General features: G+C 45.3%; 1 protein-coding gene across 3 annotated transcripts in view; it reads left to right on the top strand.

The window, feature by feature from the left end:
• Positions 1 to 9,790, top strand: part of SHC1 (SHC adaptor protein 1) — a 67,520-nt gene extending 57,730 nt beyond the window's left edge. For all 3 annotated transcript variants that reach the window (XM_069768734.1, XM_069768742.1, XM_069768727.1), the window contains 3 exons: positions 8,154 to 8,303; positions 8,401 to 8,633; positions 8,723 to 9,790. In XM_069768734.1, coding sequence (XP_069624835.1) covers positions 8,154 to 8,303; positions 8,401 to 8,633; positions 8,723 to 8,851 — 512 coding nt within the window. In that variant the 3' untranslated portion in view covers positions 8,852 to 9,790. The remainder of the gene's footprint in view (positions 1 to 8,153; positions 8,304 to 8,400; positions 8,634 to 8,722) is intronic.
• Positions 9,791 to 23,488: the final 13,698 nt, after the last annotated feature.

Here is a 23,488-nt window from a genome sequence, read left to right as displayed (position 1 = left end):
CATGACAGAACGGGGGCGCAGAATGGGAGCAGCACATGACAGAACGGGGGTGCAGGATGGCAGCAGCACATGACAGAACGGGGGCGCAGGATGGGAGCAGCACATGACAGAATAGGGCAGCACATGACAGAACGGGGGTACAGGATGGCAGCAGCACATGACAGAACGGGGGTGCAGGATGGAAGCAGCACATGACAGAACGGGGGCGCAGGATGGGAGCAGCACATGACAGGATGGGGACACAGGATGGGAGCAGCCAGTGGCAGAATGGAGGCGCAGGATGGGTGCAGCACATGTCAGAATGGAGGCGCAGGATGGGTGCAGCACATGTCAGAATGGAGGCGCAGGATGGGTGCAGCACATGTCAGAATGGGGGTGTAGGATGGGAGCAGCACTTGTCAGAATGGGGGCGCAGGATGGGAGCAGCACATGACAGAATGGGGGCGCAGGATGGGAGCAGCACATGACAGAATGGGGGCGCAGGATGGGTGCAGCACATGTCAGAATGGGGGCGTAGGATGGGAGCAGCACATGTCAGAATGGGGGCGCAGGATGGGAGCAGCACATGACAGGATGGGGGCGCAGGATGGAGCAGCTCATGACAGGATGGGGACGCAGGATGGAGCAGCACATGACAGGATGGGGACGCAGGATGGAGCAGCACATACCAGGATAGAGACCATATACCAATATAAATGCTCGCCACCCGGGCGTAGAACGGGTTCAATAGCTAGTAGTGTATATCTGTGTGTCATCTCCTCCTGTATTAGACCGCGTTCACACGTTATTTGGTCAGTATTTTTACCTCAGTATTTGTAAGCTAAATTGGCAGCCTGATAAATCCCCAGCCAACAGGAAGCCCTCCCCCCTGGCAGTATATATTAGCTCACACATACACATAATAGACAGGTCATGTGACTGACAGCTGCCGTATTTCCTATATGGTACATTTGTTGCTATTGTAGTTTGCAACTTTTGTGTTTCGACTTTTATGTGACGAGGTTGGTGTATGTGTGGTGAATTGTGTGCTGAGGGTAGTATATGTGTTCAAGCACGTGGTAGTGTGTGGCACATTTTGTGTGTGTTCATATCCCCGTGTGTGGCGAGTATCCCATGTCGGGGCCCCACCTTAGCAACTGTACGGTATATACTCTTTGGCGCCATCGCTCTCACTCTTTAAGTCCCCCTTGTTCACATCTGGCAGCTGTCAATTTGCCTCCAACACTTTTCCTTTCACTTTTTCCCCATTATGTAAATAGTGGCAAAATTGTTTGGTGAATGGGAACGCGCGGGGTTAAAATTTTGCCTCACAACATAGCCTATGACGCTCTCGGGGGCCCGATGTGTGACTGTGCAAAATTTTGTGGCTGCTGCGACGGTGCAGATGCCACACACACACACACACACACACACACACACACACACACACACACACACACACACACACACACACACACACACACACACACACACACACACACACACACACACACACACACCACCTTTATATATTAGATTGAAGGCATACTGAACCAGCATGGCTAACACAGCATCTTGCAGCGGCATGCTATTCCATCCGGTTTGCGTTTAGTTGGACCATCATTTATTTTTCAACAGGACAATAACCCCAAACACGCCTCTAGGCTGTGTAAGGGCTATTTGACCAAGAAGGAGAGTGATGGGTGCTACGCCAGATGACCTGGCCTCCACAGTCACCAGACCTGAACCCAATCGAGATGGTTTGGGGTGAGCTGGACCACAGAGTGAAGGCAAAAGGGCCAACAAGTGCTAAGCATCTCTGGGAACTCCTTCAAGATTGTTGGAAGACCATTTCCGGTGACCACCTCTTGAAGCTCATCAAGAGAATGCCAAGAGTGTGCAAAACAGTCATCAAAGCAAAAGGTGGCTACTTTGAAGAACCTAGAGTATAAGACATATTTTCAGTTGTTTTACACTTTTTTTGTTAAGTATATAATTCCACATGTGTTAAAGGGAACCTGTCACCTGAATTTGGCAGGCTCTGTTTACGGTCCGATGGGCGGTGTTTTCTGTTCTTTCATGCACCCCTTCCTTTCCCGCTGGCCGCAATATTGTCTTGAATTTGATTAGGTTTCCTCCTTAGTGCACACGTGCGCAATGCAATCTTGCCTTGCGCAGTTTGCTTTGCCCAACTACAGGCAAAGCCAAAAAGCATTAGTGCGCATGCGCCGGTGCACTATGTCCCGGAAGTATTTCGCTGTGTTCCGGGACATAGTAATAATTTAACATCTGTCCTGAAGGCTGCAGGTCTCACCCAGGTGTTAATATGTATTATTCTGAGGCAGCAGACTTTTCTGGCTCCAATCTCGCCAGGAGCCTAGCTAGGACCAGGAAGGAGAGGAAGCGCTTCACACCTTCAGCTCTTTGGAAGATAGATGTCAATTATAGCCTGACACTATCTATCTGTGGGAAGCTTTACACAAAGAATCTCAGATAAAATAATGTATTCATAATCAAAAACAAGCAATTAGAATAATCAACTTGAGGGGCTGGTCTAGAAATCTGACCTCCAGGGTGACTCTATAAATTTGGCTTGTATACATTCAAAATTGTTCACAGATTGAGGGTCAGCCTAGCCCACATTCACCCCCCCTCAGGGAGCAGAAGCAGACTACAAGTTAGCTATTTCTGTAAGTTTTCTCCTGTTTATGTTATACTGTTTTGCATACTGGTATGTCTTTTTATTACCATATTTTTACTTTTTTTTTTTACTGTAAGCAAAGTACTTTTTGTAGTAAAGCATAAAACTTTTAACAGTTGAACCTTGTATGTTCTAAAGAATCCATAGCCTTAAAGTGTTTGACATTTATAAGGGGTAGACAGTATTAGTAATATGTGTTCGGTGAGTGGTGACAGCGTGTATGAGCGGGTGTGTGGCCTGGGTCGGTGTGTGATTTATGCTCACATTACAGCATAGGACAGAGGTTGAATGCTGGACTGAGAGAGGGGAGATAGATTAACCCTTGCAGGTGCAACCCCACGTCACGTGCTGAGAGTGGGTACGTGACAAACTGGTAGCACGGAGTGGGATCCGTGATAATTGGTGGAGCACGGTAGGGATCCTTGACACATACCTAAACATATTTCACTACAGACCCAGTCCACACTTAAAGTGGGTACGGAAAGTATTCAGACCCCTTTAAATTTTTCACTCTGAGTTTCATTGCAGCCATTTAGTAAGTTCAAAAAGTTCATTTTTTCACATTTTTCACATCTTGACTGAATAAAAAAACAAATGTAGAAATCTTTGCAAATTTAATAAAAAAGAAAAATCACATGATTATAAGTATTCAGACCCTTTGCTCAGTCACTCATATTTAAGTCACATGCTGTCCATTTCCTTGTGATCCTCCTTGAGGTGTTTCTACTTCTTCATTGGAGTCCAGCTGTGTTTAATTAAACTGATAGGACATGATTTGTAAAAGCACACACCTGTCTACAGGTCCTTCTCAAAAAATTAGCATATAGTGTTAAATTTCATTATTTACCATAATGTAATGATTACAATTAAACTTTCATATATTATAGATTCATTATCCACCAACTGAAATTTGTCAGGTCTTTTATTGTTTTAATACTGATGATTTTGGCATACAACTCCTGATAACCCAAAAAACCTGTCTCAATAAATTAGCATATCAAGAAAAGGTTCTCTAAACGACCTACTACCCTAATCTTCTGAATCAACTAATTAACTCTAAACACATGCAAAAGATACCTGAGGCTTTTATAAACTCCCTGCCTGGTTCATTACTCAAAACCCCCATCATGGGTAAGACTAGCGACCTGACAGATGTCAAGAAGGCCATCATTGACACCCTCAAGCAAGAGGGTAAGACCCAGAAAGAAATTTCTCAACAAATAGGCTGTTCCCAGAGTGCTGTATCAAGGCACCTCAATGGTAAGTCTGTTGGAAGGAAACAATGTGGCAGAAAACGCTGTACAACGAGAAGAGGAGACCGGACCCTGAGGAAGATTGTGGAGAAGGACCGATTCCAGACCTTGGGGAACCTGAGGAAGCAGTGGACTGAGTCTGGTGTGGAAACATCCAGAGCCACCGTGCACAGGCGTGTGCAGGAAATGGGCTACAGGTGCCGCATTCCCCAGGTAAAGCCACTTTTGAACCATAAACAGCGGCAGAGGCGCCTGACCTGGGCTACAGAGAAGCAGCACTGGACTGTTGCTAAGTGGTCCCAAGTACTTTTTTCTGATGAAAGCAAATTTTGCATGTCATTCGGAAATCAAGGTGCCAGAGTCTGGAGGAAGACTGGGGAGAAGGAAATGCCAAAATGCCTGAAGTCCAGTGTCAAGTACCCACAGTCAGTGATGGTGTGGGGTGCCATGTCAGCTGCTGGTGTTGGTCCACTGTGTTTCATCAAGGGCAGGGTCAATGCAGCTAGCTATCAGGAGATTTTGGAGCACTTCATGCTTCCATCGGCTGAAATGCTTTATGGAGATGAAGATTTCATTTTTCAGCACGACCTGGCACCTGCTCACAGTGCCAAAACCACTGGTAAATGGTTTACTGACCATGGTATTACTGTGCTCAATTGGCCTGCCAACTCTCCTGACCTGAACCCCATAGAGAATCTGTGGGATATTGTGAAGAGAAAGTTGAGAGACGCAAGACCCAACACTCTGGATGAGCTTAAGGCCGCTATTGAAGCATCCTGGGCCTCCATAACATCTCAGCAGTGTCACAGGCTGATTGCCTCCATGCCACGCCGCATTGAAGCAGTCATTTCTGCAAAAGGATTCCCGACCAAGTATTGAGTGCATAACTGAACATTATTATTTGATGGTTTTTTTGTTTGTTATTAAAAAACACTTTTATTTGATTGGATGGGTGAAATATGCTAATTTATTGAGACAGGTTTTTTGGGTTAGCAGGAGTTGTATGCCAAAATCATCAGTATTAAAACAATAAAAGACCTGACAAATTTCAGTTGGTGGATAATGAATCTATAATATATGAAAGTTTAATTGTAATCATTACATTATGGTAAATAATGAAATTTAACACTATATGCTAATTTTTTGAGAAGGACCTGTATATAAGACCCCATGTGCATGTCAGACCAAATGAGAAGCATGGTATCCATCCACAGACAGCTGTTTTGGGGTTTTTGCCCCTCATCAGTGTGGAGTAGGAAACTGGCTATCAGGAGCAGTGCCTAGTAGAAAGTCTATAAAGGCACGGATGATTGACCTCGTGGAGACCAAAACATCCAACACCGCGGAGACACCATCACGTGTTTCTCAACGCAATGATCCAGAACACTGCCCCCAAATATGCAAATGCAAGTAGAGGAGCTGCGGAGACACCATCACGTGTTTCTCAACGCAGGCAGTGAATAGCCAGGCCTTTCCCCGGGAAGGAACAACCAAGGGAAGGGCAGCATCTGATAAAGGAAAACATCCAATAAAGGAAAACCACCTATGCCAAGCATGGTATCCATCCACAGACAGCTGTTTTGGGGGTTTTGCCCCTCATCAGTGTGGAGTAGGAAACTGGCTATCAGGAGCAGTGCCTAGTAGAAAGTCTATAAAGGCACGGATGATTGACCTCGTGGAGACCAAAACATCCAACACCGCGGAGACACCATCACGTGTTTCTCAACGCAGTGATCCAGAACACTGCCCCCAAACAGCTGTCTGTGGATGGATACCATGCTTGGCATAGGTGGTTTTCCTTTATTGGATGTTTTCCTTTATCGGATGCTGCCCTTCCCTTGGTTGTTCCTTCCCGGGGAAAGACCTGGCTATTCACTGCCTGCGTTGAGAAACACGTGATGGTGTCTCCGCAGCTCCTCTACTTGCATTTGCATATTTGGGGGCAGTGTTCTGGATCACTGCGTTGAGAAACACGTGATGGTGTCTCCGCGGTGTTGGATGTTTTGGTCTCCACGAGGTCAATCATCCGTGCCTTTATAGACCAAATGAGAATCATGAGGTCAAAGGAATTGGCCAAGGAGCTCAGAGACAGAATTGTGGAAAGGTACAGATCTGTTCAGGGTTGCAAACGAATTTCTGCAGTACTCAAGATTCCTAAGAGCACAGTGGCCTCAATAATCCTTAAATGGAAGAAGTTTGGGACCACCAGAAGTCTTCCTAGACCTGGCTATCCAGCCAAACTGAGTAACTGTGGGAGAGGAGCCTTGGTGAGAGAGGTAAAGAAGAACCCCAAGATAACTGGCTGAGCTCCAAAGTTGCAGTAAGGAGATGGGAGAAAGTTCCATAAAGTCAACTATCACTGCAGCCCTCCACCAGTCTGGCCTTCATGGCAGAGTGGCCCAACGGAAGCGTCTCCTCAGTGCAAAACATATGAAAGCCCGCATAGAGTTTGCTAAAAAAAAAAATACATGAAGGACTCACAAACTATGAGAAATGGGATTCGCTTGTCTGATGAGACGAATAGACCTTTTTGGTGATAATTCTAAGCTGTAGGTGTGGAGAAAATGGAGAAAACCAGGCATTGCTCATCACCTGCCCAATACAATCCCAACAGTGAAACGTGGTGGTGGCAGCATCATGCTATGGGGGTGTTTTTCAGCTGCAGGGACAGGACGACTGGTTGTCATTGAAGGAAAAATGAACGCGGCCAAGTATAGAGATATCCTGGATGAAAACCTCTTCCAGAGTGCTCTGGACCTCAGACTTGGCGGAAGGTTCACCTTCCAACAAGACAATGGCCCTAAGCACACAGCTAAAATAACAAAGGAGTGGCTTCAGAACAACACTGTGACCATTCTTAAGGTACCGTCACACTAGACGATATCGCTAGCGATCCGTGACGTTGCAGCGTCCTCGCTAGCGATATCGTCCAGTGTGACAGGCAGCAGCGATCAGGATCCTGCTGTGATGTCGCTGGTCGGGGAAGAAAGTCCAGAACTTTATTTGGTCGCTGGACTCCCCGCAGACATCGCTGAATCGGCGTGTGTGACACCGATTCAGCGATGTCTTCACTGGTAACCAGGGTAAACATCGGGTAACTAAGCGCAGGGCCGCGCTTAGTAACCCGATGTTTACCCTGGTTACCATCCTAAAAGTAAAAAAAACAAACAGTACATACTTACCTACAGCCGTCTGTCCTCCAGCGCTGTGCTCTGCTCTCCTCCTGAACTGGCTGTGAGCATCGGTCAGCCGGAAAGCAGAGCGGTGACGTCACCGCTCTGCTTTCCGGCCGCTGTGCTCACACAGACAGTACAGGAGGAGTGCAGAGCACAGCGCTGGAGGACAGACGGCTGTAGGTAAGTATGTAGTGTTTGTTTTTTTTACTTTTAGGATGGTAACAAGGGTAAACATCGGGTTACTAAGCGCGGCCCTGCGCTTAGTTACCCGATGTTTACCCTGGTTACCGGCATCGTTGGTCGCTGGAGAGCGGTCTGTGTGACAGCTCTCCAGCGACCAAACAGCGACGCAGCGATCCGGATCGTTGTCGGTATCGCTGCAGCGTCGCTTAGTGTGACGGTACCTTTAGCCCTGACCTATACCCAATTTGAGCATCTCTGGAGAGACCTGAAAATGGCTGTCCACCAACGTTCACCATCCAACCTGACGGAATTGGAAATGATCTGCAAGGAAGAATGGCAGAGGATCCCCAAATCCAGGTGTGAAAACTTGTTGCATCATTCCCAAGAAGACTCATGGTTGTAACTAGCTCAAAAGGTGCTTCTACTCAATACTGAGCAACGGGTCTGAATACTTATAACTATGTGATATTTCAGTTTTTCTTTTTTAATGCATTTGCAAAAATTACTACAGTTGTTTTTTCAGTCAAGATGGGGTGCAGAGTGTACAGTAATGAGAAAAACAATGAACTTTTTTGAATTTACTAAGGCCGCAATGAAACAAACAGAAAAATTTAAAGGGGTCTGAATACTTTCTGTACCTACTGTACTTTTATTTTGCTTTGTATCCACGCTGTGGCTGTGATTGCAACACTCTCCAGTGAGTTCAGTATGTTTCCATAAACATTCTGGGGGACACCTAACGACCCTCGTATATGATTCCCATCACTGCCTCACAAGGGGGTGTGAATAAGTGGAGTATAACTGAAAAGAGTCTTGCTGCCCTGGCCAGCTGTCTGCTTCACTGACTTTGCTTCCTTCCAGGTAAAGACTGGTTCCCAGTGCCCGGTGCCAAGCTTGGAAATCGGCCTGACATTTTTGATGACCCTTCCTATGTAAATGTGCAGAATCTTGACAAATCTCGTCAGTCCGCACGTGGTGCCACGAATGGCCAGAGAGACATCTTTGATATGAGTGAGTCTTGTATTGCATGATGGTTTCTGTGAGGAGCCTGATCCTTGCTGCAGCGCAGCCTCTCACGCCAGCCTTCCTCTTTGCTTGTCTCTTACAGAGCCATTTGAAGATGCCATACCACCAAGTGTGTCTTTTGTTACTATGGAAGAACAGCTGAAACGGGAGCTGTGGTATCATGGAAACATGACCCGAAAAGACGCTGAGCGTCAGCTGAAGGTCAATGGTGACTTCCTGGTGCGAGAGAGCACCACCACACCGGGTCAGTATGTCCTTACGGGCCTGCAGAACGGACAGCCCAAGCACCTGCTGCTGGTGGATCCGGAAGGAGTGGTGAGTGCTAAGAGAGGGGTGGGTGGTACACTCCCCACCCCCCCATAATGTTTTCTACCTCTCTTAACCCTTGTGTCTCTGTCTGCCAGGTCCGGACTAAGGACCACCGCTTTGAGAGTGTGAGTCATCTCATCAGCTACCACATGGACAATCACTTACCCATCATATCTGCGGGCAGCGAGCTCTGCCTCCAGCAGCCGGTGGAACGGAGACCATGACACAGACTGCCTGTGTAGAGCAATCCTCCTACCTCCACCTCACAGCGTCCTCTACTTCTGCTGCAGTGGGCATACTCTTTCTCTTCTATCAGGGAATTTGTAAGGTCACTGTGCACAAATCTACGGCCGAGGGTCTGTGCTGCCACCTGTCCACAGACATGACGAGGACTCCTGTAAGCACATGATGGCGTGGGGCAAGCACTCACCTCTACTGATCTGTGCCTTTTTTTTTTTTATTATTTGTGGGCTTATCCTTTTGGGGAGGGTGGTCCTACATTAACGTCCGTCTGTCTCTCCGCCTGTCCTATCTGTGTCTGTGACCTGGGCTATTAGGCCTGTGGCAGTAATGACCTAGAAACGTTAGGCTGGATGTTCTCACAGACCCCGAACCTCCTTATTTGTGCTGCTGATTTCACAACCTCCTGCGACCCTCAGGACATGGGGTATGCCCCGTCTTTAGACCCTCCACCCACCTTTTGCCTTAAGGAGATGACAAACAATGCTTCAGACTCCTACTGTCCAGATCTCCCTGAATGGTGACTGTGGCCTCGCTAGTTGGTGGAACCCCTAGAGATAGACAGAGACGATCCAAGGATCTAGCTGAACACAGCTGCACATCATACCATCACAGCCTCGAGTGACGCCACATCATGAAACCGAACCTGCACCGTCACTGTGATCCCGTCCACTCTGCGGGTCCGAACAGTCTGGTGGGTGACTACAGCTGGCCCAGCAGTGCAGGACAAGCACAATCATTCACATGTACAGCCATCCTCCTTCACTGCATGCACATTTATAGCCCAATACCAAAGTCAGGCTGGCAGCATTCCTCCCCTCCTCGCTCCTCCTTGTATATGGGGTTTTTCATATTATTTTCCAAATTGCAATGAATTATACCAAAGCAATCTCCAGAATAAAATTGTATTTGTGTATAGGCCACGTCCTGGTCTCACCTTCCCCCCGGCAAGAACTCGTCACCACCGAGCGAGCAGCGCTGAACGACAGCAATAAAGCACTATATAACGATCCAGCGGAGAGCACTTCTGCCCCGGATCCATAATGGCGAGTGAAGACCTATTACACCGTGTCCATGGTAACCAGAAGCAATTATACAGCCGTGACATCACCACTCTCCAGATATCAGTTATATTCTACAGCAGTGACATCACCACTCTCCAGATATCTGTGATATTATACAGCCGTGACATCACCACTCTCCAGATATCAGTTATATTATACAGCCAATGACATAACCGCTCTCCAGATATCATTTATATTGTACAGCAGTGACATCACCGCTCTCCAGATATCAGTTATATTATACAGCAGTGACATCACCGCTCTCCAGATATGATTTATATTGTACAGCAGTGACATCACCGCTCTCCAGATATCAGTTATATTATACAGCAGTGACATCACCGCTCTCCAGATATCATTTATATTGTACAGCAGTGACATCACCGCTCTCCAAATATCAGTTATACAGCAGTGACATCACCGCTCTCCTGATATCAGTTATATTATACAGCAGTGACATCACCGCTCCCCAGATATCAGTTATATTATACAGCAGTGACATCACCGCTCCCCAGATATCAGTTATATTATACAGCAGTGACATCACCGCTCTCCAGATATCAGTTATATTATACAGCAGTGACATCACCGCTCCCCAGATATCAGTTATATTCTATAGCAGTGACATCACCGCTCCCCAGATATCAGTTATATTATACAGCAGTGACATCACCGCTCCCCTGATATCAGTTATATTATACAGCAGTGACATCACCGCTCCCCTGATATCAGTTATACAGCAGTGACATCACCGCTCTCCAGATATCAGTTATATAATACAGCAGTGACATCACCGCTCTCCAGATATCAGTTATATTATACAGCAGTGACATCACCGCTCTCCAGATATCAGTTATATAATACAGCAGTGACATCACCGCTCCCCAGATATCAGTTATACAGCAGTGACATCACCGCTCCCCAGATATCAGTTATATTATACAGCAGTGACATCACCGCTCCCCAGATATCAGTTATATTATACAGCAGTGACATCACCGCTCTCCAGATATCAGTTATATTATACAGCAGTGACATCACCGCTCCCCAGATATCAGTTGTATTATACAGCAGTGACATCACCGCTCTCCAGATATCAGTTATATTATACAGCAGTGACATCACCGCTCCCCAGATATCAGTTATATTATACAGCAGTGACATCACCACTCCCCAGATATCTGTTATATTCTACAGCAGTGACATCACCTGTTATGAAAGGCAATTCAGAATCACAACGGACATGGAGGTCAGAGCACATACAGTGAACTGACAATAACCCAAAATAATAGAACGAGCTCTGAGACGTGGGAACTCTGCAGACCGCAATCCCTAAGCCTATCAAACCACAACTAAAGGTAGCCGTGGAGCGCTCCTGACCAGAACCTAGGCGCCTCGTCACAGCCTGAGAAACTAGCTAATCCTGAAGATAGAAAAATAAGCCTACCTTGCCTCAGAGAAATTCCCCAAAGGAAAAGGCAGCCCGCCACATATAATGACTGTGAGTAAGATGAAAACACAAACATAGAGATGAAACAGATTTAGCAAAGTGAGGCCCGACTAGCTGAACAGAACGAGGATAGGGAAGATAACTTTGCGGTCAGCACAAAAACCTATAAAAACCACGCAGAGGGGACAAAAAGACCCTCCGCACCGACTAACGGTACGGAGGTGGTCCCTCTGCGTCTCAGAGCTTCCAGCAGGCGAGAAAAACCAATTAAGCAAGCTGGACAGAAAAATAGCAACAAAATAACATAAGCAAAACTTAGCTTTGCAGAGCAGCAGGCCACAGGAATGATCCAGGGAAAAAACAAGTCCCACACTGAAACATTGACAGGAAGCATAGATCAAAGCATCAGGTGGAGTTAAGTAGAGAAGAAGCTAACGAGCTCACCAGATCACCTGAGGGAGGAAACTCAAAAGCTGCAGTACCACTTTCCTCCACAAACGGAAGATCCCAGAGAGAATCAGCCGAAGTACCACTTGTGACCACAGGAGTGAACTCTGCCACAGAATTCACAACAGTACCCCCCCCTTGAGGAGGGGTCACCGAACCCTCACCAGAGCCCCCAGACCGACCAGGATGAGCCACATGAAAGGCACGAACAAGATCGGGATCATGGACATCAGAGGCAAAAACCCAGGAATTATCCTCCTGAGCATAACCCTTCCATTTAACCAGATACTGGAGTTTCCATCTTGAAACACGAGAATCCAAAATCTTCTCCACAATATACTCCAATTCCCCCTCCACCAAAAACAAGGCAGGAGGCTCAACAGATGGAACCATAGGTATCTCCGCAACAATGACCTATGGAATACGTTATGTATGGAAAAAGAATCTGGAAGGGTCAGACGAAAAGACACAAGATTAAGAACCTCAGAAATCCTATATGGACCAATAAAACGAGGTTTAAACTTAGGAGAGGAAACCTTCATAGGAATATGACGAGAAGATAACCAAACCAGATCCCCAACACGAAGTCGGGGACCCACACGGCGTCTGCGATTAGCGAAAAGTTGAGCCTTCTCCTGGGACAAGGTCAAATTGTCCACTACCTGAGTCCAAATCTGCTGCAACCTGTCCACCACAGTATCCACACCAGGACAGTCCGAAGACTCAACCTGTCCAGAAGAGAAACGAGGATGGAACCCAGAATTGCAGAAAAACGGTGAAACCAAGGTAGCCGAGCTGGCCCGATTATTAAGGGCGAACTCAGCCAAAGGCAAAAAGGACACCCAGTCATCCTGATCAGCAGAAACAAAGCACCTCAGATATGTTTCCAAGGTCTGATTGGTTCGCTCGGTCTGGCCATTAGTCTGAGGATGGAAAGCCGAGGAAAAAGACAAGTCAATGCCCATCCTACCACAAAAGGCTCGCCAAAACCTCGAAACAAACTGGGAACCTCTGTCAGAAACAATATTCTCTGGAATGCCATGCAAACGAACCACATGCTGGAAGAACAAAGGCACCAAATCAGAGGAGGAAGGCAATTTAGACAAGGGTACCAGATGGACCATCTTAGAAAAGCGATCACAGACCACCCAAATGACTGACATCTTTTGAGAAACGGGAAGGTCAGAAATAAAATCCATAGAGATATGTGTCCAAGGCCTCTTCGGGACCGGCAAGGGCAAAAGCAACCCACTGGCACGAGAACAGCAGGGCTTAGCCCGAGCACAAATCCCACAGGACTGCACAAAAGCACGCACATCCCGCGACAGAGAGGGCCACCAAAAGGATCTAGCCACTAACTCTCTGGTACCAAAGATTCCAGGATGACCAGCCAACACCGAACAATGAAGTTCAGAGATAACTCTATTCGTCCACCTATCAGGGACAAACAGTTTCTCCGCTGGGCAACGATCAGGTTTATTAGCCTGAAATTTTTGCAGCACCCGCCGCAAATCAGGGGAGATGGCAGACACAATTACTCCTTCCTTGAGGATACCCGCCGGCTCAGATAAACCCGGAGAGTCGGGTACAAAACTCCTAGACAGAGCATCCGCCTTCACATTTTTAGAGCCCGGAAGGTACGAAATCACAAAGTCAAAACGGGCAAAAAACAACGACCAACGAGCTTGTCTAGGATTCAAGCGCTTGGCAGACTCGAGATAAGTCAAGTTCTTATGATCAGTCAATACCACCACGCGATGCTTAGCTCCTTCAAGCCAATGACGCCACTCCTCGAATGCCCACTTCATGGCCAGCAACTCTCGGTTGCCCACATCATAATTACGCTCAGCAGGCGAAAACTTCCTGGAAAAGAAAGCGCATGGTTTCATCACTGAGCAACCAGAACCTCTCTGCGACAAAACAGCCCCTGCTCCAATCTCAGAAGCATCAACCTCGACCTGGAACGGAAGAGAAACATCTGGTTGACACAACACAGGGGCAGAAGAAAAACGATGCTTCAACTCTTGAAAAGCTTCCACAGCAGCAGAAGACCAATTGACCACATCAGCACCCTTCTTGGTCAAATCGGTCAATGGTTTAGCAATACTAGAAAAATTGCAGATGAAGCGACGATAAAAATTAGCAAAGCCCAGGAACTTTTGCAGACTTTTCAGAGATGTCGGCTGAGTCCAATCATGGATGGCTTGGACCTTAACAGGATCCATCTCGATAGTAGAAGGGGAAAAGATGAACCCCAAAAATGAAACCTTCTGCACACCAAAAAGACACTTTGATCCCTTCACAAACAAAGAATTAGCACGCAGGACCTGAAAAACCGTTCTGACCTGCTTCACATGAGACTCCCAATCATCCGAGAAGATCAAAATGTCATCCAAGTACACAATCAGGAATTTATCCAGGTACTCTCGGAAGATGTCATGCATAAAGGACTGAAACACTGATGGAGCATTGGCAAGTCCGAACGGCATCACGAGATACTCAAAATGACCCTCGGGCGTATTAAATGCAGTTTTCCATTCATCACCTTGCTTAATTCGCACCAGATTATACGCACCACGAAGATCTATCTTTGTGAACCAACTAGCCCCCTTAATCCGAGCAAACAGATCAGATAACAATGGCAAGGGGTACTGAAATTTAACCGTGATCTTATTAAGTAGGCGGTAATCTATACAAGGTCTCAGCGAACCATCCTTCTTGGCTACAAAAAAGAACCCTGCTCCTAATGGCAACGATGACGGGCGAATATGCCCCTTCTCCAGGGATTCCTTCACATAACTGCGCATAGCGGTGTGCTCAGGCACGGACAAATTAAACAATCGACCTTTTGGGAATTTACTACCAGGAATCAAATTGATAGCACAATCACAATCCCTATGCGGAGGTAGGGTATTGGACTTGGGCTCATCAAATACATCCCGGTAATCAGACAAGAACGCTGGGACCTCAGAAGGAGTGGATGACGAAATTTACAGAAATGGAACATCACCATGTACCCCCTGACAACCCCAGCTGGACACCGACATGGATTTCCAATCTAATACTGGATTATGGGCTTGTAGCCATGGCAACCCCAACACGACCACATCATGCAGATTATGCAACACCAGAAAGCGAATAACCTCCTGATGTGCAGAAGCCATGCACATGGTCAGCTGGGTCCAGTATTGAGGCTTATTCTTGGCCAAAGGCGTAGCATCAATTCCTCTCAATGGAATAGGACACTGCAAGGGCTCCAAGAAAAACCCACAACGCTTAGCATATTCCAAGTCCATCAAATTCAGGGCAGCGCCCGAATCCACAAATGCCATGACAGAATATGATGACAAAGAGCAGATCAAGGTAACGGACAGAAAAAATTTTGACTGTACAGTACCAATGGTGGCAGACCTAGCGAACCGCTTAGTGCGCTTAGGACAATCAGAGATAGCATGAGTGGAATCACCACAGTAGAAACACAGCCCATTCAGACATCTGTGTTCTTGCCGTTCAACTCTGGTCAAGGTCCTATCACACTGCATAGGCTCAGGTTTAAGCTCAGGTAATACCGCCAAATGGTGCACAGGTTTACGCTCACGCAAGCGTCGACCGATCTGAATGGCCAAAGACATAGACTCATTCAAACCAGCAGGCATAGGAAATCCCACCATGACATCCTTAAGGGCTTCAGGGAGACCCTTTCTGAATATTGCTGCCAGCGCAGATTCATTCCATTGAGTGAGCACTGACCACTTTCTAAATTTCTGACAATATACCTCTATCTCATCCTGAGCCTGACAAAGAGCCAGCAAATTTTTTTCTGCCTGATCCACTGAATTAGGCTCATCGTACAGCAACCCAAGCGCCAGGAAAAACGCATCAATATTACTCAATGCAGGATCTCCTGACGCAAGAGAAAACGCCCAGTCCTGAGGGTCGCCGCGCAAAAAAGAAAAGACGATCCTAACCTGTTGAATTGGGTCACCAGAAGAGCGAGGTTTCAAAGTCAGAAATAGTTTACAATTATTTTTGAAACTCAGAAATTTAGTTCTATCTCCAAAAAACAAATCTGGAATAGGAATTCTCGGTTCAAGCAAAGAATTCTGGACCACAAAATCTTGAATATTTTGAACTCTTGCCGTGAGCTGATCCACACATGAAGACAGACCTTTAATGTCCATTGCTACACCTGTGTCCTGAACCACCCAAATGTCTAGGGGAAAAAAAAGACAAAACACAGTGCAAAGAAAAAAAAATGGTCTCAGAACTTCTTTTATCCCTCTATTGAGAATCATTAGCACTTTTGGCTTCCTGTACTGTTATGAAAGGCAATTCAGAATCACAACGGACATGGAGGTCAGAGCACATACAGTGAACTGACAATAACCCAAAATAATAGAACGAGCTCTGAGACGTGGGAACTCTGCAGACCGCAATCCCTAAGCCTATCAAACCACAACTAAAGGTAGCCGTGGAGCGCTCCTGAACAGAACCTAGGCGCCTCGTCACAGCCTGAGAAACTAGCTAATCCTGAAGATAGAAAAATAAGCCTACCTTGCCTCAGAGAAATTCCCCAAAGGAAAAGGCAGCCCGCCACATATAATGACTGTGGGTAAGATGAAAACACAAACATAGAGATGAAACAGATTTAGCAAAGTGAGGCCCGACTAGCTGAACAGAACGAGGATAGGGAAGATAACTTTGCGGTCAGCACAAAAACCTATAAAAACCACGCAGAGGGGACAAAAAGACCCTCCGCACCGACTAACGGTACGGAGGTGGTCCCTCTGCGTCTCAGAGCTTCCAGCAGGCGAGAAAAACCAATTAAGCAAGCTGGACAGAAAAATAGCAACAAAATAACATAAGCAAAACTTAGCTTTGCAGAGCAGCAGGCCACAGGAATGATCCAGGGAAAAAACTAGTCCCACACTGAAACATTGACAGGAAGCATAGATCAAAGCATCAGGTGGAGTTAAGTAGAGAAGAAGCTAACGAGCTCACCAGATCACCTGAGGGAGGAAACTCAGAAGCTGCAGTACCACTTTCCTCCACAAACGGAAGATCCCAGAGAGAATCAGCCGAAGTACCACTTGTGACCACAGGAGTGAACTCTGCCACAGAATTCACAACAATCACCCCTCTCCAGATATCAGTTATATTATACAGCAGTGACATCACCGCTCCCCAGATATCAGTTATATTATACAGCAGTGACATCACCGCTCCCCAGATATCAGTTATATTATACAGCAGTGACATCACCGCTCTCCAGATATCCGTTATAATATACAGCAGTGAAATCACCGCTCTCCAGATATCAGTTATATAATACAGCAGTGACATCACCGCTCCCCAGATATCAGTTATATTCTACAGCAGTGTCATCACCGCTCTCCAGATATCAGTTATACTCTACAGCAGTGACATCACCGCTCCCCAGAGTATATAGTTAAGTAAATAAGGCAGCACACTGTAGCGCTAAAGCATGCAAACTTGAAAACACGAAATTTGAACTGCATTACTGCACTAGAAATATGAAAAATGAGAGCTTTTAGCGCATAAAAATGGCCAATTTTATGTGTACCTGGTAGCCCCTTTACGGCATCTCTCTTATACCAGGTCCTACGCTTGCCTTACCTCGCTGAGAATAAACGTCTCCATCTGAATGGGTAGATGTGAAACCTCTTCTTAGACTAAAATTCTCTCTCTCTGTGGAGGGGTATTGGACCTGCTGTAATTAAAACAGAGATGCCGTAAAGGGGCTACCAGGTACACATTAATTTGGCAATTTTTATGCGCTAAAAGCTCTCATTTTTCATATTTCTAGTGCAGTAATGCAGTTCAAATTTCGTGTTTTCAAGTTTGCATGTTTTACCGCTCTCCAGATATCAGTTATATAATACAGCAGTGACATCACCGCTCCCCAGATATCTGTTATATTATACAGCAGTGACATCACCACTCTCCAGATATCAGTTATATTATATAGCAGTGACATCACCGCTCCCCAGATATCAGTTATATTATACAGCAGTGACATCACCACTCCCCAGATATCTGTTATATTCTACAGCAGTGACATCACCCCTCTCCAGATATCAGTAATATTATACAGCAGTGACATCACCGCTCCCCAGATATCAGTTATATTATACAGCAGTGACATCACCACTCCCCAGATATCAGTTATATTATACAGCAGTGACATCACCGCTCTCCAGATATCAGTTATATTATACAGCAGTGACATCACCGCTCCCCAGATATCAGTTATATAATACAGCAGTGACATCACCGCTCCCCAGATATCAGTTATATTCTACAGCAGTGACATCACCGCTCTCCAGATATCAGTTATATTCTACAGCAGTGACATCACCGCTCTCCAGATATCATATTCTACAGCAGTGACATCACCGCTCTCCAGATATCAGTTATATTCTACAGCAGTGACATCACCGCTCCCCATAAATCAGTTGTATTATACAGCAGTGACATCACCGCTCCCCAGATATCAGTTATATTCTACAGCAGTGTCATCACCGCTCTCCAGATATCAGTTATATTCTACAGCAGTGACATCACCGCTCCCCAGATATCAGTTATATTATACAGCAGTGACATCACCGCTCTCCAGATATCAGTTATATTCTACAGCAGTGACATCACCGCTCTCCTGATATCAGTTATATTCTACAGCAGTGACATCACCGCTCTCCAGATATCAGTTATATTCTACAGCAGTGACATCACCGCTCCCCAGAAATCAGTTGTATTATACAGCAGTGACATCACCGCTCCCCAGATATCAGTTATACAGCAGTGACATCACCGCTCTCCAGATATCCGTTATAATATACAGCAGTGACATCACCGCTCTCCAGATATCAGTTATATAATACAGCAGTGACATCACCGCTCTCCAGAAATCAGTTATATTATACAGCAGTGACATCACCGCTCCCCAGATATCAGTTATATTCTACAGCAGTGTCATCACCGCTCTCCAGATATCAGTTATATTCTACAGCAGTGACATCACCGCTCCCCAGATATCAGTTATACAGCAGTGACATCACCGCTCCCCAGATATCAGTTATATTCTACAGCAGTGACATCACCGCTCTCCAGATATCAGTTATATTATACAGCAGTGACATCACCGCTTCCCAGATATCAGTTATATTATACAGCAGTGACATCACCACTCCCCAGATATCTGTTATATTCTACAGCAGTGACATCACCGCTCCCCAGATATCTGTTATATTCTACAGCAGTGACATCACCGCTCTCCAGATATCCGTTATAATATACAGCAGTGACATCACCGCTCTCCAGATATCAGTTATATAACACAGCAGTGACATCACCGCTCTCCAGAAATCAGTGATATTATACAGCAGTGACATCACCGCTCCCCATATATCAGTTATATTCTACAGCAGTGTCATCACCGCTCTCCAGATATCAGTTATACTCTACAGCAGTGACATCACCGCTCCCCAGATATCAGTTATATTATACAGCAGTGACATCACCGCTCCCCAGATATCAGTTATATTATACAGCAGTGACATCACCGCTCTCCAGATATCAGTTATATTCTACAGCAGTGACATCACCGCTCTCCAGATATCAGTTATATTCTACAGCAGTGACATCACCGCTCCCCAGAAATCAGTTATATTATACAGCACTGACATCACCGCTCTCCAGATATCAGTTATATTATACAGAAGTGACATCACCGCTCCCCAGATATCAGTTATATTATACAGCAGTGACATCACCACTCCCCAGATATCTGTTATATTCTACAGCAGTGACATCACCACTCCCCAGATATCTGTTATATTCTACAGCAGTGACATCACCCCTCTCCAGATATCCGTTATAATATACAGCAGTGACATCACTGCTCTCCAGATATCAGTTATATAATACAGCAGTGACATCACCGCTCTCCAGAAATCAGTTATATTATACAGCAGTGACATCACCGCTCCCCAGATATCAGTTATATTCTAAAGCAGTGTCATCACCGCTCTCCAGATATCAGTTATATTCTACAGCAGTGACATCACCGCTCCCCAGATATCAGTTATATTATACAGCAGTGACATCACCGCTCCCCAGATATCAGTTATATTATACAGCAGTGACATCACCGCTCTCCTGATATCAGTTATATTCTACAGCAGTGACATCACCGCTCTCCAGATATCAGTTATATTCTACAGCAGTGACATCACCGCTCTCCAGATATCAGTTATATTCTACAGCAGTGACATCACCGCTCCCCAGATATCAGTTATATTATACAGCAGTGACATCACCGCTCCCCAGATATCAGTTATATTATACAGCAGTGACATCACCGCTCTCCTGATATCAGTTATATTCTACAGCAGTGACATCACCGCTCTCCAGATATCAGTTATATTCTACAGCAGTGACATCACCGCTCTCCAGATATCAGTTGTATTATACAGCAGTGACATCACCGCTCCCCAGATATCAGTTATATTATACAGCAGTGACATCACCCCTCTCCAGATATCAGTTATATTATACAGCAGTGACATCACCGCTCCCCAGATATCAGTTATATTATACAGCAGTGACATCACCGCTCCCCAGATATCAGTTATACTATACAGCAGTGACATCACCGCTCTCCAGAAATCAGTTATATTATACAGCAGTGACATCACCGCTCTCCAGATATCAGTTATATTATACAGCAGTGACATCACCGCTCCCCAGATATCAGTTATATAATACAGCAGTGACATCACCGCTCTCCAGAAATCAGTTATATAATACAGCAGTGACATCACCGCTCTCCAGAAATCAGTTATATTATACAGCAGTGACATCACCGCTCTCCAGATATCAGTTATATTATACAGCAGTGACATCACCGCTCCCCAGATATCAGTTATAATATACAGCAGTGACATCACCGCTCTCCTGATATCAGTTATATAATACAGCAGTGACATCACCGCTCTCCAGAAATCAGTTAAATTATACAGCAGTGACATCACCACTCCCCAGATATCAGTTATATTCTACAGCAGTGACATCACCGCTCTCCAGATATCTTATACAGCAGGGACATCACCTCTCCCCAGATATCTGTTATATTATACAGCAGTGACATCACCGCTCTCCAGATATCAGTTATATTCTACAGCAGTGACATCACCGCTCTCTAGATATCAGTTATATTATACAGCAGGGACATCACCGCTCCCCAGATATCTGTTATATTATACAGCAGTGACATCACCGCTCTCCAGATATCTGTTATATTCTACAGCAGTGACATCACCACTCTCCAGATATCAGTAAAATTATACAGCAGTGACATCACCACTCTCCAGATATCAGTTATATAATACAGCAGTGACATCACTGCTCTCTAGATCTCAGTTATATTATACAGCAGTTAAGTAAATAAGGCAGCACACTGTAGCGCTAAAACATGCAAACTTGAAAACACGAAATTTGAACTGCATTACTGCACTAGAAATATGAAAAATGAGAGCTTTTAGCGCATAAAAATGGCCAATTTTATGTGTACCTGGTAGCCCCTTTACGGCATCTCTCTTATACCAGGTCCTACGCTTGCCTTACCTCGCTGAGAATAAACGTCTCCATCTGAATGGGTACATGTGAAACCTCTTCTTAGACTAAAATTCTCTCTCTCTGTGGAGGGGTATTGGACCTGCTGTAATTAAAACACCTGAAGCTAGGAGGCGGAGTGCACGATCAGAAGGCTAGAGAATACATTTCAAAAACCTGACCTGCACATCCAAACATAGACTCAGTGTGAACAGGTGCTGTACCTAGAGTCGCCAACTCGTATATAGTTAAGTAAATAAGGCAGCACACTGTAGCGCTAAAACATGCAAACTTGAAAACACGAAATTTGAACTGCATTACTGCACTAGAAATATGAAAAATGAGAGCTTTTAGCGCATAAAAATAGCCAATTTTATGTGTACCTGGTAGCCCATTTACGGCATCTCTCTTATACCAGGTCCTACGCTTGCCTTACCTCGCTGAGAATAAATGTCTCCATCTGAATGGGTACATGTGAAACCTCTTCTTAGACTAAAATTCTCTCTCTCTGTGGAGGGGTATTGGACCTGCTGTAATTAAAACACCTGAAGCTAGGAGGCGGAGTGCACGATCAGAAGGCTAGAGAATACATTTCAAAAACCTGACCTGCACATCCAAACATAGACTCAGTGTGAACAGGTGCTGAACCTAGAGTCGCCAACTCGTATATAGTTAAGTAAATAAGGCAGCACACTGTAGCGCTAAAGCATGCAAACTTGAAAACACGAAATTTGAACTGCATTACTGCACTAGAAATATGAAAAATGAGAGCTTTTAGCGCATAAAAATGGCCAATTTTATGTGTACCTGGTAGCCCCTTTACGGCATCTCTCTTATACCAGGTCCTACGCTTGCCTTACCTCGCTGAGAATAAACGTCTCCATCTGAATGGGTAGATGTGAAACCTCTTCTTAGACTAAAATTCTCTCTCTCTGTGGAGGGGTATTGGACCTGCTGTAATTAAAACAGAGATGCCGTAAAGGGGCTACCAGGTACACATTAATTTGGCAATTTTTATGCGCTAAAAGCTCTCATTTTTCATATTTCTAGTGCAGTAATGCAGTTCAAATTTCGTGTTTTCAAGTTTACATGTTTTACCGCTCTCCAGATATCAGTTATATAATACAGCAGTGACATCACCGCTCCCCAGATATCTGTTATATTATACAGCAGTGACATCACCACTCTCCAGATATCAGTTATATTATATAGCAGTGACATCACCGCTCCCAAGATATCAGTTATATTATACAGCAGTGACATCACCACTCCCCAGATATCTGTTATATTCTACAGCAGTGACATCACCCCTCTCCAGATATCAGTAATATTATACAGCAGTGACATCACCGCTCCCCAGATATCAGTTATATTATACAGCAGTGACATCACCACTCCCCAGATATCAGTTATATTATACAGCAGTGACATCACCGCTCTCCAGATATCAGTTATATTATACAGCAGTGACATCACCGCTCCCCAGATATCAGTTATATAATACAGCAGTGACATCACCGCTCCCCAGATATCAGTTATATTCTACAGCAGTGACATCACCGCTCTCCAGATATCAGTTATATTCTACAGCAGTGACATCACCGCTCCCCAGATATCAGTTATATTATACAGCACTGACATCACCGCTCTCCTGATATCAGTTATATAATACAACAGTGACATCACCGCTCTCCAGAAATCAGTTAAATTATACAGCAGTGACATCACCACTCCCCAGATATCAGTTATATTCTACAGCAGTGACATCACCCCTCTCCAGATATCTTATATTATACAGCAGGGACATCACCTCTCCCCAGATATCTGTTATATTATACAGCAGTGACATCACCGCTCTCCAGATATCAGTTATATTCTACAGCAGTGACATCACCGCTCTCCAGATATCAGTTATATTTTACAGCAGTGACATCACCGCTCCCCAGAAATCAGTTATATTATACAGCACTGACATCACCGCTCTCCAGATATCAGTTATATTATACAGCAGTGACATCACCGCTCCC

The sequence above is a fragment of the Ranitomeya imitator genome, chromosome 1 (genome assembly GCF_032444005.1).
Source record: "Ranitomeya imitator isolate aRanImi1 chromosome 1, aRanImi1.pri, whole genome shotgun sequence".
In the NCBI taxonomy this organism is placed as follows: Eukaryota; Metazoa; Chordata; class Amphibia; order Anura; family Dendrobatidae; genus Ranitomeya; species Ranitomeya imitator.
This window is presented reverse-complemented; position numbering and strand designations above follow the sequence as displayed.